This window comes from Bos mutus, chromosome 6 (assembly GCF_027580195.1).
Source record: "Bos mutus isolate GX-2022 chromosome 6, NWIPB_WYAK_1.1, whole genome shotgun sequence".
Taxonomy (NCBI): Eukaryota; Metazoa; Chordata; class Mammalia; order Artiodactyla; family Bovidae; genus Bos; species Bos mutus.
The window spans coordinates 26,431,911-26,451,464 of NC_091622.1; the positions used below are offsets into that span (position 1 = coordinate 26,431,911).

General features: G+C 36.3%; 1 protein-coding gene across 1 annotated transcript in view; it reads left to right on the top strand.

Moving 5' to 3' along the window:
• Positions 1-19,554, top strand: part of STPG2 (sperm tail PG-rich repeat containing 2) — a 629,653-nt gene that overhangs the window by 20,472 nt on the left and 589,627 nt on the right. Inside the window, exons 4-5 of the mRNA XM_070372927.1 lie at positions 288-449; positions 15,112-15,224. Coding sequence (XP_070229028.1) covers positions 288-449; positions 15,112-15,224 — 275 coding nt within the window. The remainder of the gene's footprint in view (positions 1-287; positions 450-15,111; positions 15,225-19,554) is intronic.

Below are 19,554 nucleotides of genomic sequence, written 5' to 3' on the forward strand. Positions count from 1 at the left end.
ATAAAAAACAGCCAAGTGAGAGAGATTCCTTACCTCTAATAGTGGCTTAAACAGTACTTTGGTTTGTATTATGGTTATGTTACTATTTAATAATAGTTTGATTAAATTTTGGTTTATATTATGAAGACTTGAATTCACTCTTTTAAATTACTTTTACAGACATTTTTGATTTATGTTGTAAAACTCATGAGGTCAATATTTAATAGTTGTCTGTTGTAAATTTTAATATTTTATTATTCATTCCTTCTCTTGTCTTTGAGTAAATAGTATAATTTTTTTTTTAACAGAAAATGTCAAGGGCACTTACAGTTTCCAGAAGTGTTTATGTTCCTTCAATTCCTTTTGGACGGTCATACGGTTATGATATTAATGAGGATGACAGTATCGTAAAACATTTACCACCTGCTGGTGACAGCACCTTAGGTCCAGCATACTATAAGCCTCAAATTGTAAGTATAGTACATTTCACATTGACAGTTGGAAGACCATTTATGATTTTGCATGTTTTAGTTAAGGTAACGCTAATTGCATAACAAATAGACCCCCAAATCTCACTGACTTAATACAGTAGAAATTCTTTTTCTTTCTCATTCATATGGGCATTTCTTGTTGATAAGAGACTTTCCTCCACGTATAGATTCAGGAACACAGGCTTATTCCATTCATGTTACTGTCATCTCCAAGGGTCTTGGTGTCATATGCATCCATCCTGCAGAAGGGAAAGAGGACAAAGAACGGCTAGTGGGTTTCTTTCTAGGCTAGGCCTGGGAGTTCGGGGCACACCGAACTTTATATTACGTTTGTATACCTCATAATATAAAGGTATAATATAAACTGCCAAGGAGTCTGGGAAGTATAGTCTAGCTATATTCCAGAAAAAGAGGAAGTAGGTTTAACTTACTAAAGTCTTCTGCTGCATTGTGTAAGCATATGCAATACATAGGTATTCTTTTCCTGAATTTGAAAGGGAAAAAGCATTTTATTTATAAAATAATTTGTTTTTAAAAAATATTTGTCTGTACCATGTGGTGGCATGTGGGATCTTTATTTGTGTCATGTGGGATCTAGTTACCTGACCAGGGATTGTACTGAGGCCCCCCTACCTTGGGGCTGTGGAGTCTCAGCCACTGGACTACCACGGAAGTCCTATGACAGAATTTGAATCTAATAAGCATTATTTATTTCATAAGTGATCATTAAAAAAGATAAGGAGTCTCCCTCTGATTTAAAATATCAAACATAATATAGCAGATCCATCTTATCCAGGTTTTAAATTTCAAATGAGCAAAAACTTCATTCAGTCAGTTGAAATGTATGCATTATCCATGAATATAGATATGTCTGGTTTTACTTCATTACAAGACTGAAGCACATTGTGCTTTGAATCTGTTGTATTTTTATACTTTTATGGGATCTGGAAGAAGTAATCCTAGTGAGGAAAATGGCAAATTTAGGGTACAGTTAAGGAGAGGCTGAAGAGACATCTTGGGCAAAGAAAAGGTATATTCAGAATTTGGCTTAGCTTTTATTCCCAGTACTCTCTAATGTTTAAACATGTTTCCATTTTTGGGTGTAGACTTAAGCACCTTGTGAAACCATTTAATTTTTGGTAACAGGTATACTGGGGCATTTTAGAGTCTTAGATACTTTGAATTGTTAAGTTTTCATTCCTAAAGTATTTTTATTGTAATTTATATAATTATACATTGACTAGTAAAAACATAAAAACAGATAACCATGTACCTACCATCACATATAATACATAATAAAATTTTATTGCACTTCAATTAGCTATATTTTAAAATGTGTGCTTGCTTGCTCAGTTGTGTCCAACTCTTTATGACCCCATGGACTGTAGCCCACCAGGTTCCTCTGTCCATGGGGATTCTCCAGGCCAAGAATACTGGAGTGGGTTGCCATGCCATCCTCCGGGGGATCTTCCCAAACCGGGGATGGAACCCAGGTCTCCTGCATTGCAGGCGGATTCTATACTGTCTGAGCCACCAGGGAAGCCTGTATTTTTTAAAAAATATATTATTACAATTATTACCCTGCCCAAGTTCCCTCCCTGCTTTTGTCACCCTTTGCAAAAGTAAACAGTGAATCTTTTAGTTCAGTTCAGTTCAGTTGCTCAATCATGTCCGACTTTTTGCAGCCCTATGGACTGCAGTACGCCAGGCCTCCCTGTCCATCACCATCTCCTGGAGCTTACTAAACTCAGGTCCATCAAGTCAGTAATACCATCAAACCATCTCATCCACTATCGTCCCCTTTTCTTCCCACCTGTAATCATTCCCAGCAGCAGGGTCTTTTCAAATGAGTTAGTTCTTCACATCAGGTAGCCAAAGTATTAGCATTTCAGCTCCAGCATCAGTCCTTCCAATAAATATTCAGGACGATTTCCTTTAGGGTGAACTGGTTGGACCTCCTTGCAGTCCAAGGGACTCTCAAAAGTCTTCTCCAACACCACAGTTCAAAAGCATCAATTCTTCAGTGCCCAACTTTCTTTATAGTCCAACTCTCACATCCATACATGACTACTGGAAAAACCAAAACTTTAACTAGATGGACCTTTGTTGGCAAAGTAATGTCTCTGCTTTTTAATATGCTGTCTAGGTTGGTCATAACTTTTCTTCCTAGGTGGAAGCGTCTTTTAATTTCATGGCTGCAGTCACCATCTGCAGTGATTTTGGAGCCCCAGAAAATAATGTCTGTCACTGTTTCCATTGTTTCCCTGTCTAGTTGCCATGAAGTGATGGGACCAGATGCTGTGATCTTAGTTTTCTGAATGTTGAGTTTTAAGCCAACTTTTTCACTCTCCTCTTTCACTTTCATCAAAAGGCTCTTTAGTTCCTCTTCACTTTCTGCCATAAGGGTGGTGTCATCTGCGTATCTGAGGTTATTGAGATTTCTCCCTGCTTGTGCTTCATCCAGCCCAGCATTGTGCCTGGTGTACAATATATAAATTAAATGTGCATGGTGTACTGCATATAAATTAAATTAGCAGGGTGATAATATACAGCCTTGACATACTCCTTTCCCAATTTGGAACCAGTCTGTTGTTCCATGTCCAGTTCTAACTGTTGCTTCTTGACCTGCATAAAGATTTATAAGAAGCAGGTCAGGTGGTCTGGTATTCCCATCTCTTAAAGAATTTTCCACAGTTTGTTGTGATCCACACAGTCAAAGGCTTTGGCATAGTCAATAAAGCAGAAGTAGATGTTTTTCTGGAACTTTCTCGCTTTTTTGATGATCCATCAGATGTTGGCAATTTGATCTCTGGTTCCTCTGCCTTTTCTATATCCAGCTGTAACATCTGGAAGTTCACGGTTCATGTCCTGTTGAAGCCTGGCTTGGAGAACTTGGAGCATTGCTTTGCTAGTGTGTGAGATGAGTGCCATTGTGTGGTAGTTTGAGCATTCTTTGGCGTTGCCTTTCTTTGGGATTGGAATGAAAACTGATCTTTTCCAGTGGCCACTGTTGAGTTTTCCAAATTTGCTGGTGGATTGAGTGCAGCACTTTCACAGCATCATCTTTTAGGATTTGAAATAGCTCAACTGGAATTCCATCACCTCCACTAGCTTTGTTTGTAGTGATGCCTCCTAAGGCCCACTGAACTTCACATTCCAGGATGTTTAGCTCTAGGTGAGTGATCTAGGTGAGCTCATGATGGAGTGATCACACCATCATGGTTATCTGGGTCGTGAAGATCTTTTATGTATAGTTCTTCTGTGTATTCTTGCCACTTCTTCTTAATATCTTCTGCTTCTGTTAGGTCCATACCATCTCTGTCCTTTATTGAGCCCATCTTTGTGTGAAATGTTCCCATGGTATCTTTAATTTTCTTGAAGAGATCTCTAGTCTTTCCCATTCTGTTGTTTTCCTCTATTTCTTTGCATTAATCACTGAGGAAGGCTTTCTTATCTCTCCTTGCTATTCTTTGGAACTCTGTATTCAAGTGGGTATATCTTTCCTTTTCTCCTTTGCCTTTCACTTCCCTTCATTTCACAGCTATTTGTAAGGTCTCCTCAGACTACCATTTTGCCTTTTTGCATTTCTTTTTCTTGGGATGGTCTTGATCACTGCTTCCTGTACAATGTCACGAACCTCTGTCCATAGTTCTTCAGGCACTCTGTCTATCAGCTCTAATCCCTTGAATCTATTTGTCACTTCCACTGTATAAGTGTAAAGGATTTTATTTAGGTCATGCTTGAATGGTGGCTCAGATGGCAAAGCATCTGCTTGCAGTGCCGGAGACCTGGCTTCAATCCCTGGGTTTGGAAGATCCCTGCAGGAGGAAATGGCAACCCACTCCAGTACTCTTGCCTGGAAAATTCCATGGATGGGGGAGTCTGATAGGCTACAGTCTATGGGGTCGCAAAGAGTCAGACACAACTGAGCGACTTCATTTTGAATGGTCTAGTGATTTTCCCTACTTTCTTCAATTTAAGTCTGAATTTGGCAATAGAAGTTCATGATCTAAGCCACAGTCAGCTCCTGGACTTGTTTTTGCTAACTGTAGAGAGCTTCTCCATCTTTGGTTGCAAAGAGTATAATCCATCTCATTTTGGCATTGACCGTCTGATGATATCCATGTGTAGAGTGTTCTCTTGTGTTGTTCAAAGTGGGTGTTTCCTATGACCAGTGCGTTCTCTTGGCAAAACTCTGTTAGCCTTGCCCTGCTTCATTCTGTAGTCCAAGGCCAAACTTGCCTGTTACTCCAGGTGTTTCTTGACTTCCTACTTTTGCATTGCAGTCCCCTATAATGAAAAGGACATCTTTTTTGGGTGTTAATTCTAGAAGGTCTTGTAGGTCTTCATAGAACCGTTCAACTTCAACTTCTTCAGCATTAGTGTTTGGGGCATAGACTTGGATTACTGTGCTCTTGAATGGTTTGACTTGGAAACGAACAGAGATCATTCTGTCATTTTTAAGATTGCATCCAAGTACTGCATTTTGGATTCTTTTGTTGACTATGATGGCTACTCTGTTTCTTCTAAGGGATTCTTGCCCACCATAGTAGATATAGTGGTCATCTGAGTTAAATTCACCCATTGCAGTCCATTTTAGTTTACTGATTCCTAAAATGTTGATGTTCACTCTTGCCATCTCCTGTTTGACCACTTCCAATTTGCCTTGATTCATGGATCTAACATTCCAGGTTCCTAAGCAATATTGCTCTTTTCAACATCAGACTTTACTTCCATCATCAGTCACATCCACAACTGGGTGTTGTTTTTTTCTTTGGCTCCTTCTCTTCATTCTTTCTGGAGTTATTCTCCACAGATCTCCAGTAGCGTACTGGGCACCTACCAACCTGGGGAGTTCATCTTTCACTGTCCTATCTTTTTGCCTTTTCATACTGTTCATGGGGTTCAAGGCAAGAATACTGAAGTGGTTTGCCATTTCCCTTCTCCAGTGGACCATGTTTTGAATCTTTACTACATTTAAATAACAAATATTGTTGTAAATGGTATCATCTGGTATGTAGATTGCTTCCTATTTCACTTAATGCTGTATTTTCTAGATTTAACTATATCAATATATTTTATCTATTTTATTCATTGTTCCCAGTTAGTGAATTTCTTTTTAAAAAAAAATTTATACGTTGAAAAAATTTAAGATTGGGAGAAAAGTAACAAGAATAATACAAGTAATTACTATATACTTTTCACTTAGATCCTGCAGTTAACACTTTATTACATTTTCTTTGTCATTTCCTCCATATTTATTTCTACCCGTATTTTCATTAAGCAATTTGAGAGTACTGCATTTCAAACATTATGCCCCTTTATACCTAAATACATTAATGTAGAATTTCTAAGAACAAGAATCTCTATTATGAGCACAATAATGATCAAAATCGGAAAAATTTCATTCATATAATGCTATCATCTAATCTATAAGTATTTCTAAAGTATTGCTAATTATCTCAATGAAGTTCTTTAAAAATGAGTTTTGGTCTAGAGTCTTAATCTAGTATTATAAGCCACATTTAGTTGTGTCTCCTTAGATTCCTTTAATTGGGAACAGTTCTTCAGTCTTTCGTTGTGTTTTGTAGTCTTGACTTTTTAAAGAGTACGGAGTGTTTATTTTGTAGAATATGTTTCCATTGTGGATTTGTGTATGTTTTATCATGATTAGGATAAGTTTATCTTTTTGGCTGGAATGAAAGTGATGTATCAGTGTATCACATAAAGAGGGATAGGATGTTTACTTATCTGGTAATTGGTGATGTTAACTTGAGGGGGTGTCTTCTAGTTTTATCTACTGTAAAGTTACTATTTTTAAAAATTATAAATATTTTGGAAAAATTACTTTAAGAATGAATATATATGCTGTTCCTTATTTAACATCCATTGATGATGCCTGAATCAATTTTATTGTGATATTTATTAAATTATGGTTTTCTAATTCTATATTTTCTTTTAACATTTTTTGTTGGCATTTTAAAGAATGGCTTTATGTTCTTTCTCTTTTATGTATTTATATCAGTATGGGTTCTTAAATTCCTGTTTTACTCCAAAGGTTATAATTTACTGCTCTCACTTTTTATTTTGAAGTTAAAATTATCTAATGTTTGACCCTTGGGAGCTCTTTAAATCTGCTTATTGTGTTTTTGACATTCATTGAGCATTTCTTTATTTTATGGCACAATAAAATGCACCAGACCCATTTTGTTTTTTCCCTGCCCCAGTTGTTCAAATCAGTCATTTCCTCAAGGAACCCGACTTTTTTAGTAGAGAATAATATTTCAAAACAATATCAGTACACTAGGTATGTTTAGGATATCATTCCTTCTAGGCCATCTCAATGGACAGAGTTATAAATCTGTACTTTTTATTACTTATTAAAAACTTTGAGCTTATATTGATCTGATTCCAGTTCAATGCCACATGTTTATTCCAGTATCTCCTTTGCCATATTTGATCTCCCTTCTCTCACATAACCTGGCTCACACTGTTCTCAGTATAGTTACTTATTTGCTTAATCTTGTAAAAGACTGAAAATGGTTTCAGGATTGAAAACCATTTTGAGACTGGAGAAGGTACAAAGTTCTTACCTCTATGTGACCATGCGGTTCTATACAAGTGGGAAGTGAAAGCTCAGACAGACTTATAAACTGCCAACTTGAATGTTCAAGGTGTGTTTTAACACATGCGCACAGCATGTCTGCAAAGGTTGGAGGCTTACTGGAAGGACATTAAAAACCCCTGTCCAGCCATTACCCGGCCAATTAGCTAACCAGACTGACTTTAGTGAACACACATGACAGAGAATGCAGAATTTAGAGAATTATTTCAGGAAAATCATAGAACAAAACAAAAAAAAACAGAATTAGGGGCAGGAGGGAGATTTTGATTTTTGATTTTCCTCATTGAATTATCTCAGATGTCTGGTTTACAACATAATTATGAGACATACAAAAAACAAAAAGTGTATGATCCATATGCAGGAAAAGAAGCAATTGTTAGAAACTGTTCTTGAGGAAGCCAGGATGTTGGACTGGCTATTAGATAAAGTCTTTGTATCAGCTAATTTAAATACAGTCAAATAAATAAAGGACTTGGGCTTCCCAGGGTGCAGTGGTAAAGCATCTGCCTGCCAATGCAGGAGACACAAGAGACATCAGTTCAGTCCCTGGGTCAGGAAGATCCCCTGGAGTAGGAAATGGCAACTCACTCCAGTATTCTTGCCTGGAAAATAGCATGTACAAAGGACCCTGGTGGGCCACAGTCCACGGGATTGCAAAAAGTTAGACACAACTGAGCAGCTGAACACATGAAACATCAAACATACTAACATAAACATGGTGAGAGTCAAAGAAAGAAAAAGGGCAGAGAGAATATTTGAAGAAATAATAGCTTGGAAACATCCCAAAGTTGATGAAAAATAATCTGCATGTACAGGAAGCTCAATGAATTGCAAGTAGTATAAATTCAAAGAGATGCACAGCTAGATATAACACAAAATGTTGAATACCAAAGACAATGAGAAATCTTGAAAGATGCGAGAGACATGACAAGGAATCCCTAAGAAGACTAAGAGCTTACTTATCAGAGAAAATGGAGGCTGGAAGGCAGTGAAGTGATATATTCAAAGTGCTTAAATAAAAATCATTGTTAATCAAGAATTCTATAGTCAGCAGAAAAATTCTTTGAAAATGAAAGCAAAATTAAGATTCCCAGGTAAACAGAAACCTATAGACTTTATTTCTAGTACTGAAGTTCCTCAGGATGAAATGAAAGTTTATTAGATAATAGCTCAAATTCTATTTAAAGAATTAAAATACAAAGGTGAAGGTAAATAGACAAGCTGGTATGATTTTATTTTTGGTTTATAATTCCTCTTTTTTGAAAATTTCTGTTGATTGTGGAACATAATAGAGATACATTATATATTCAAATACAGATATTCTAAGACCTGATAGGTTGCTCCGTAAAACTTACGAAGAACCAACTTACCTCTGGTAAAAAGGAGAGTAAGGATTTTGAGGTTATAGGTACGTCTCCTGTTCGCACCCTGAGAATCCCCATTTCTTTGTGGCCATGTGGCCTTTTTGTCCCAAGGTTATTTTGCGCCCCCCTCTCTATGCCATACCTGGTTTTCCAGGCCTTGACTGGCCTATCATCCTGTCAGTCATATAAAAAGAGTTTTCATCAACAGATAGTGCTATTATCTTAGATATTTGAGTAAGATATGCTTAGAAGAACAATGGAGATAGTTCTGTAAAAATTGCACTGGAATGAATGGCAGTCCTGTGGTCTGATACAAGTATATTCTGCCCAAGGTAAAGGACAATGATGAAATGTAGTGTAATGGAACTGGACTGCCTGGGTTTCTTTCTTTGCTTTTCTGCTTAATAGTTACTTGTCTTTGACCAAGTTTCTTCAGCTCTTTATGATGTTTCCTTATCTAATGTATCCTGGGAGAAAACTTTGATCTAGCACATTGAAATTATCAATAATATTTCTTTTTCACAATAGTCATTGGTCCGTGGTCTCAGCTTAAACAGTTCTCTAGTCTTAAATCTCAAAATGTTATTCTTGTTTTAAAATTGTATGTTTTATATATGCTATTTCTTTGTTTCAGAAGAATATATCATCTATTAAAAGGCTTGAATAATGCCTCCACGCTTTCCTAGGTATATAAAACCTTTTTCACATGTGAATAAACATTAACATATAACTTTTGATTTCTTTTTGGTTAAATTCTTATTTATAGAAGAGAAAAATAAGAAAACTTATAATTTTAATAGGTCAAATTTATCTGATGCCATGTCTTAGTAGTTACTGAGTCAGTTCAACTTGTATTTATTAGAATAAAAAATCTAGATTGAATTTAAGAAAACATGTTTGTAGAAACATAGATTTACATATAAATTAAATACATAATTGTTAAAATTCAAGAAGATTCAACAAAGCATAGCTGGAGTAGCTTAGTAGCTGGAGGCTTAAATTTCTTGTTTATTCTTGCAAAAAAAAAAAAAAAATAGGTGCCTCACAGACTATTTTCAAATTGATACTGTAGAAATGTTAATTCAAGTATTACCCAAATTTCTGATAATTCTGTATATTTCTTTAGCTGCTTTGTGAGCTTATACTATATGTGGGCTCAGTTTCCAGATGTAAATATTAATAGAAAATTGAGAAAATAATCCAAGGGATAGGTAATTATTGTGATTATTCACTGAGTCATTGAAATAACATCTGCTGAAGGTATTTTATATACCTTAACTATGGAAGTACCTGTAAAGTTAAAAGCTATATAAGACTCAAGCCACCAAATAATTTTCAGCTATATTTAATCTATAAAGGGAAATTCTGTATGTTATTTTGTATAACATTTTGAATTATAAAACTTGACTTCTTTCTCTTTTTAAAAAGAAGAGCCCAGGGAACTATTGGAAATTTGCTTTTCAGAGGTGGATTTTGCAAGCAGGGTTTTGCGGCTAGAATTATGACACTTACATACTTGCTAATAATAACATGTTGGGAACTACCTGCATGCTGCCACACTGGAGTGCAGTCTATTAGTGTTTGAACTGCTGCACCTTGGGACTTGTAATTCTTCACAAATTCTCTTTCTTCACTTAATTATGGAAAAGACATGAGGAGAAAGTTTCATAGCCGCTTCATTTATTTCACTGTCAGTGAAAATGGCAGTCAGTAATTCTTCAAGTTATATTACATCATTCACTTAAAATAATGGAGCTCCTTGCTGAGTTTGCTTCAATTAAGTCATATTTTATTTGCTAATGATTTTACAAGTTAACAATGTCCTTGAAGGACGGTATTGTCAACACATCTCGACGTAAAGAGAATGTGATACAGAACTAAGAGTATGTCAATTTATTCTTTATTTTCTGTCTGTGTTTTAAAAAGACTTTTAAATTAATTTTCCAATTGAACATTTACGTGAGAACTGCAAAGGTTAGTGAATTAAGTAGTTCACATGGTTTAAATGAAATAAATTTCAGTGTATACACAGGAAAAGGATTTTGCTGGTGTCTTGAATGGTGTGTGTGTGTTTAAGTATGTTTGTGTGTGCATAATCTTTCCTTCTGTTGGATTAGTTTTAAGAATTGTTAAATAGTTAACCTGCAAAATCCCAATGATTAACCTGAAGAAAGCTTCTTGGACCTAATTCTACTTGATTATAATTTCTCCTGAAATGCTATGTTGAAGCAGTTACTATAAAACTAACATTTTTTCAGTTCAATTCAGTTGCTCAGTCATGTCCAACTCTTGACTGCAGCACGCCAGGCCTCCCTGTCCATCACCAACTCCTGGCGTTTATTCAAACTCATGTCCATTGAGTCGGTGATGCCATCCAACTATCTCATCCTCTGTCATCCCCTTCTCCTCCCCTCTTCAATCTTTCCTATCATCAGAGTCTTTTCCAATGAGCCAGTTCTTCACAGCAGTGGCCAGTATTGGAGTTTTGGCTTCAGCATCAGTCCTTCCAATGAATATTCAGGACTGATTTCCTTTAGGATGGACTGGTTGGATCTCTTTGCAGTCCAAGGGACTCTCAAGAGTCTTCTCCAACACCACAGTTCAAAAGCATCAGTTCTTTGGCTATCAAATTTTATAGCCTCAAATTTTTTAGGCTGTAAAAATATAATGTTAAGGATGGTTTGTCGAAATGCTCTGTTTTAAAATATGAGTTTTATTTTTAAAAATCTATAAGCTATAGCAAATCAATAGATACGCTCCTGCCTGAAAAATAGAAAATATCTGGCACATCTAACCTGGCTATATTATATTAAAAGAGAGTTCTACATTTATTTTATTACTTATTATGCCTAAAATCTTCACAATTATGATATTTTGCTTTATTTCAAAGTAAAAATAAAGTACAACACAAATGAGAAAACTTTCTTTCTGACATCAAAACTGTATATGTACTTTAAAATCCATGCCTCTATTAAGTAATTTCATTTGAAAGGTGGTCTAGAACATATCTTAGCAAAAAAAGTGTTGTATGGCTCAGCGCTCTTTCCTTTCTGAAGCCCTCTGGGGTGCAGTAGTCTTCAGAGTTGCCATTGACCCAAAGGAACAGGCTGCTTTGTAGCTACTGTAGTGGCTAACATGGTTTTTGCAGGACTCCTCTTTTACCATATGCTGCTCTGTTGGTCATGTCAGGCTGTGCTATTTTTCTGTGCTATTCTGCTAGGTGTTATGGTGTTTGTCTTTGCACACTAGACCCAAAGCCTTTGGATGGTCTGACTACCTTTATTTCCTTTCTTAATTTTTTTTTCAATTTTATTTTTAAACTTTACAAAATTGTATTAGTTTTGCCAAATATCAAAATGAATCCGAGAGGTGCTAGAGTGGTATAAGCTCTATGTGTTAGAGAGATTGGTGGGATAGCTCTTTTAATTTTTATTTATAGCTCTGTTCCTTCTAGGATTGACAAGGATCTGGGCTTGGGAATCATATATCAACCTATTTATAATAATGTCATCATCTTGATTTGGTGCTTTATAGAGTGTTATAACTACATAATGTGTTCAAGCTAAGCATCCCTAGTGAAGAAGGGAAATACTTCTCTGCTCTTTGCATTGTAGTTTGTTAGAAGGAATCTGTATACCAATTAGCTAAGCACAGCAAGATGACTTACAGTTTGAAATATTACTAGTGGAAATAAGGATCAATCCTTTTAATTTATGTAACAAGTTTTCCCAGGCTTCATTGGATTGTGGGTACTAAAGAGCGTCACAGTTATGTTAGTAAGTCAAATATATGCATATTGTCTCCTCCTGTTGATGTGGTGGAACTGAAGCCTTCTTCAAAGTTCTCCTTCGCAGAAGCTTCTAGAAGGGCTGTCTCAACTATGCTCCTGAACAAGTCTGTTTCCACTGAGACAGCTTCTCCTGCCCCAGGCACTTTAGTCTCTTGCCAGATGGTGCTCTCTGCTGGGCATTTCTGCCCATGTACTCCATCACAGTGAAAGCTGCATGATGAGCTGAGGTGAAGTCAGGTGATAATGCTCTTCTCTCTGTGTTATACTCTAATAGCTAGAAGGGTCTAAAAGTAGCACTGCTTTTTACCAGTGTTTTAATGAAATAGATCTTTTAGATTTTTATCATAGTCCTTTTGCACTCCACAGAACACAGGCATAAATCCATTGGGGGATTGTGTTGTAGAAGGCAAATTCAGTCAACGGAAAAGACTACGAAGTAGTAAGCATTGCCACTCTTGATTTTCTTACTGGATGTGGATTATCATGATTAGCTGCTTCCCATAGGATTAGTTTTTGCATTTACCTTCTGGTTGATTTGTTCTGTTGATTTGAATGTCACTGGACATTCCAAAATATGTCTGAATCTTATATGGACATAGCTAGTAACTCCCTGTTTCTATACCCTCAGCTCCAACATCCTCTACCACCCCAAGAAAGGAGACTTACTGTAATTCAGTTTCTGTCTCAGATTACCGTCTGTGATGAAAGAATCAACAAAGGTTCCATTTCATTTTATTCAAACATCAAAGTTCTGTCAGATGGTGTTTGCCTCTGTTTAATTGTTTAAGGTCAGGTGGGTGTAAAAGGAAAAGTTTCATTTTATTGATTTTTGTATTTTATAGTATTTGAGGGCTAGTTGTTACTGGTGAGTTCTAGGAAATAAAAGATGTTTTCGCATAGTAGGAAATCTTAGTGCTGTAGCAGCTTATTTTTGAATTTTGTTGTGGCACCTTTCTGGAGTGATGCCTGTCTAACTAGGAAGTCTGTCTTTGTTAGGGCCTAATGGCAGTGCTTCCAGTTTATTTCCAACCATCTGTGGCAGGAATGGAATGGGTTTTAGCATTCTTTCTTCACTTCACGTAATGGCACTGGTGCAAGTAAATCTCGAAGGTTATTAGTAGTTTTGAGAATTACTCTGTACTCACTACCCATGAGTCTCTCCTTACCTCTAGTATCTGTCTTGCTGGGAATATTAATAGGGTTCAGCTGAGGTTTCTTTCACATGCAGCGAGGTCTTTTTCTGGTTCTAATCTCTGCTGTGCTGTATTTTCCAGAAATTCCTTGGAGTGGAATGTGAATGTGAATGATACCTTCTCTTAGTTTCTGAAGGAAAAAAAAAGTGACATTCTTTCAGTTGTGTCCAACTCTTTGCCACTATACTGTCCTTGGAATTCTCCATGCCAGAATACTGGAGTGGATAGCCATTCCCTTTTCCAGGGGATCTTCCCAATGCAGGGATGGAACCCAGGTCTCCCGCATTGCAGGTGGATTCTTTACCAGCACTGATAATTTGAATCTATTTTACACTCTTCTTTTGAGGCTCTGACGGGAATCTGATTCAATTCACCAGTCGGAACTAGAATTTTGTCTTCTTAACATTTAATCGATATTTATTTAATTAATATTGCTTATAATGGTAATTGAGAGAGATTGGTTCCACTGTTCGAGAATAGCAGTGATCACCTAGAACAACTGGCATGCTGTTTTATGCAGTTAAACTACAAATTTATGTTACTGGGATTTTATTCATTGTATTTGTATATTGTTTTAATAATCCATGCCTATTTTAAAGCTGTATTTTTACAAATATGAATTAAAAGTGAAATAGACTAGAGTTTAACTTTACATCAGTTAAAAAAATAAGATTTTATAAATTTTTTAAATGATTTTTAATGTTTTTACTCAATATAAGAGAATTCCTATAAGAAACACTACTGTTCTTATTTCATATTATATTATTAGTGTCTAATGAAAGCAGGTGTTTTTAACTTCTCTGAAACAAAATCTTCAGTGAGTCATGCTTAATTTTTTTTTTATATTTATTTATTTATAAATAATATATATAATATATATATATTATATATATATAAAATAAATAAATATATGTATTTATTATAGTGGATGTGAAGGAAGATGATTGCTGATTTCTTAAGTCACAAATGACTTCTTTGGTGTTAAAGTACTGATCCTGATCTCAAATAGTAACTATAAAATGAATTGAGTTTAATTTTTGTCGTGTATTTGTTACTATATGAAAATTTTATGTGAATATCTTATAACTTAAATATCAAGTAATTAGACATTATCTAGTATCTGTTGGTGATGTTTGAATTCTAATTTAATTTCTATTTAATTAAGTCATCTGTGTTAGACTTTCCCTAAAGCATGCAATTCTGCCCTTCCTCCCTGATTTAAATGGTAAGGAGCTGATTTTCATTACCCTTAAGGATTTAGGTTGTTAAGTGTACTGCCTAGAGCAAAGCTGTTCATATTGGTTGAGGTTATGATGGAGAAGGAAATGGCAACCCACTCCAGTATTCTTGCCTGGAGAATTCTGTGGACAGAGGAGTCTGGCGGGCTACAGTCCAGGGGGTCGTAAATAGTCAGACACAACTGAGCAGCTTTCACTTTCATGCTAAGCTAGAGGTCCTTCTCTGGGAATCCTGGTTGACTTAGGAGTGGAATAGGATACAGCGATAACTTAGGTTATCTAAGTTATCATGATAACCTATATCAGAGAAGATTCTAGCATTTACCAGGGGAAACTCGACTAAGGCTATCCTTGCTTTAGACTTGAGTAAAATTAAACTTTGTTTCATGATTTATATAAACTATCTCTCATCCTCCCTTTTTTTTTAAAAGGATTTTTCCAATGCAACTTTGAAATACAAGGGGATACATTTTGGCAACTCTTTGGGAAGACTCCAATTACCTATAACGTCAGGGCCTGGTCCTGGACAGTATGATATAACCCAGTAAGTAAAAAAATAGTATACTTTTACTGTAGATTTTACTAATAATTTAGACTAGGTTATGCTGTTATGAAAGGAAAAATCAGTATAAAAGACTTAAAGAAATGTTATACTTTAGGCTAACCTATGTGAAAACTATTGCTTTTTCAGTCTGCCAGATCCTGTGCTACCTGTTTTACATGTATTAACTCATTTAATATTTGCAAGTCTCTGTGTAGTTTCTATTGTTACATCTATTTATTAGTGAAAAATGAGTCAGAGAATAAATAACATATTTAATATAATGTAGCTATTCAGTGGCAGAACTTGATATATAGCCCATGTGTCTAAGTACTAAAATATGCTGTCTTTAATTACAAGATAGACAAAAGTTCAGGAAAAATATAAAAATAGGTGACCCCAGGATTCTGTATCTTGTTCCTGGCTCTGGTGTCCATTCTTCTGACTAATGATAGATTGAGAAGGCATTCTCACTTTGAGTCAGAGCCATAACATTAGGTTGAAGGTAATATTTACAAAGTCTAACTAGGAAATACATTTCTTGTAAAATAACTGTCTTTATTTTTTTCCTACTCTTATCTTAGACACAAGTATGGTCTTAGATATGAGTCCATGGAGGGCAAAATTGACTAATAAATACGATGTTCTCAGAAGCTATAACTGCTTTCCATGGTTTAGTTTTTTTTTTTTTTTTTTTAATAGGTTCCAGCTTATGTGCCTGATCCTTTCTCTCTCATACAATGAATTTTCTCACAGGAAGTCCCACAATGATTACCTCCAGTTAATTTGCTGGATACATTCAGATGCACGTGTATACCAGCAGTGGACATAGCTTAGACTCTTGCTTAAACTCCCCTGCTGCTGTGCATTCATTGAACAGACATTGTTTGAATTCTTGCTATAACCTAGTAATGAACTTAGTAACTGAGAATAAAAAGAATAAAACATGGTCCTTGTTTTGGGGAATTTATACCCTGTTCTATTGTCCTTTTCTTTTTTCACTTTCCTAGTATGGGAGATATACCATGTATTTTTATTTTTTAGTAGTTACACTAGAAACTTAACATGAATAAATTTAACACGTATACACAGATTGCTGCTGCTAAGTCAGTTCAGTCGTATCTGACTCTGCGGCCCCATAGATGGCAGCCCACTAGGCTCCTCTGTCCCTGGGATTCTCCAGGCAAGAATACTGAAGTGGGTTGCTGTTTCCTTCTCCAATGCATGAAAGTGAAAAGTGAAAGTGAAGTTGCTCAGTCATGCCCGACTCTTAGCGACCCCATAGACTGCAGCCTACAAGGCTACTCCATCCATGGGATTTTCCAGGCAAGAGTACTGGAGTGGGTTGCCATTGCCTTCTCCGATATACAGCAATGGGATCTAAATTTAATCTTTGTCATTCCAAATAAAACAAAGTCTGTCGAATGCTCTTAATGGTGCTCATTTCCTTGACATAATACTTCTGTTAGTACTTTACTCTTTCTTCTTTCAGTTTGACTGCTTGATTCCCTATCTGTCTGCCTGTCTATCAGTTTTATTGAGGTTTTGTTAACATTCGGTAAAATTAACCCTTTTTTAGGGTATGTAGTTCTGTGATGGTTGTTTTCCATCCATTTCACTACACATCTAACTGAGTACCTCAGGCATGACCAGTATTCTAATTATGTTGCTCTAATTTTGCTTGCTATTTTCTTTATAGCAGTCACTTTTACTTCTCTCGCCCTGTCCTGCTCCCATTCTCATCCTAGTTTTTAAATGTTACTTTCTTTTTTATCTTTGTTATTTGTCTTGTTTCTTCTTTTTCTTCTGTTTGCATTTTCCCTTTGCTAGTAGGAATATATCCATATAGATTGCACTCCTAACTGCTTCAGACAGTTCATCATTTCCATAATTTGTCTACTCTTTGATTTGCTGCCTTCACTGTATCTTTTATTTGGACTTGTCTTGGTTCCTTCTGGTAGTATTTTCTACCATTTTTTCTTTATTACTTCTTGTTTATTGATTGAGTCATAATTACTCTGGGAGATTTGATATGGTATAAAAATGGAAGTGCTTGCTGGATGGGAGGGGAGTTTGGGGGAGCATAGATATGTGTAGTTACACTACAAGTATAGTGTAATTATACTTCTCAATCCTCATCCCAATTCCCAAGAAGGCTAGTACTAAATATTGTGCTAACCATCGGACAGTGGCATTCATCTCCTGTGCTAGTAAGGTCAAGCTTAAAATCTTGAATGCTTGGCTTCAGCATTATGCGAACCAAGAACTTCCAGATGATGAAGCTGGGTTTAGAAAAGGAAGAGGAACCAGAGATCAAATTGCCAACATTTGCTGTATCACAGGGAAAACTAGGGAATTCCAGAAAAACAGCTACCTCTGTTTCATTGACTCTGCCAAAACCTTTAACTGTGTGGATCATAATAAACTGTGGAAAGATCTTAAAGAGATTGGAATACCAGACCATCTTACCTGTCTCCTGAGAAACCTCTATGCGGGTCAAAAGGCAACAGTTAGAACCCTGTATGGAACAGCTGATTGGTTCAAGATTGAGAAAGGAGTATGACAGGGCTGTCTGCTGTCACCCTGTTTGTTTAATTTATATGCTGAGCATATCCTGAGAAATGCTGGGCTGGATGAGTTACGAACTGGAATCAAGATAGGTGGGAGAAACATCAACAACCTCAGATATGCGGATTATACCACTCTAATGGCAGAAAGCAAAGAAGAGCTAAGCGCCTCTTGATGAGGATGAAGGAGGAGAGAGAGAGACCTGGCTTAAAAATAAATATTAAAAAAACTAAGATCATGGCATCCGGCCCCATTACTGCATGGCAAATAGAGGAGGAAAAGGTGGAAATCGTGACAGATTTCTTCTTGGGCTCCAAAAATCACTGCGGATAGTGACTGCAGCCATGAAATCAGAAGACATTTGCTTCTTGGCAGGAAAGCTATGACAAACCTAGACATTGTGTTGAAAAGCAGAGGCATTACTGTGCTGACAAAGGTCTGTAAAGTCAAAGCTATCATTTTCCCATTGGTCACATACACTGTGAGAGCTGGACTGTAAAGAAGGTGGGGTGCCTAAGAACAGATGCCTTTGAACTGTGGTGCTGGACAAGACTCCTGAGAGTCCCTTGGACAGCAGAGGATAAAACCAGTCAATCTTAATGGAAATCAACCTTGAATACTCATTGGCAGGACTGATGCTGAAGCTGAAACTCCAGGATTTTGGTCATCTGATGCCAACAGTTGACTCATTGGGAAAGTTCCTGATGCTGGGAAAGATTGAGGGCAGAAAGAGAAGAGGGTGTCAGAGGATGAGATGGCTGGATGGCATCACCAATGCAGTGGACATGAATTTGGGCAACTTTGGGAGATGGTGAGGGACAAAGAGGCCTGGCATGCTGTAGTCTATGGGGTCACATGGAGTCGGACACGACTGGGCAACTGAACAAGAAGAAGATACATGTAGATGTATGGTTGAGTCCCTTTGCTGTTCACCTGAAACTATCACATTGTTAATCAGCCATACTCCAATACAAAACAAAAAGTTTAAAAAATGGAAATATTTGACTATTCTAAATGGAAAGATAGGCCTATAGTTTTTTTTTTTTTTTAATTTGGGAAACAGACCTAAATGATATGTGACTCTTTTGATATCCCTAATATAAATATTTTTATCCATAAAACTATTTGAGGTTTTGAAAATGTTTGTTGAATTTCGTGTAAAAAAAAATCAACGAAGTCAGCCTTTAATAGTGAACTGAGATGTTCTATGCATTGTTTAACTCATAGTAATGTGTAAACAAAAAATTATGTAACCTAAGCATTTGTTTTTCTATTATCTGTTTTACAATCTGCTTATGTTCAACATAGCTCATTGGAAATGTTTAATGTGAAACTGTTTCCCCAGAATTCTGTTTAAGAATTAGAAAAAATGTATGCCACCAAACACTTCACATATAATTATCTGCTCTAATCATTACAACCATGAGGATTGGTTATTAATATTTCTAATTACAGAAGAAGAGTCAAATCTGAAGTTTAGAGAAGTTAGGCGATTTGTGCAAGGTCACGTAGCTAGTAGGTAGCAATCTTAGGATTCACATCAGGCTGTCTGACTCCAGAGCTGTTACTCCTTGCTTACTTGGTTTATTATTCTCACTTGAGGTTGTGTAAATTTCAGGGAAAATAAGCTTCCTTTTCATTTTCAAAGATTTCTTTATGCCTTTTTTTCTGATTGTTATGTGATATAAGTAGCATTAATTGTTTTTCCCTTGGGACTTCTCCAATGGCTCAGCAGGTAGAGAATCTGCCTGCAATGCAGAAGACA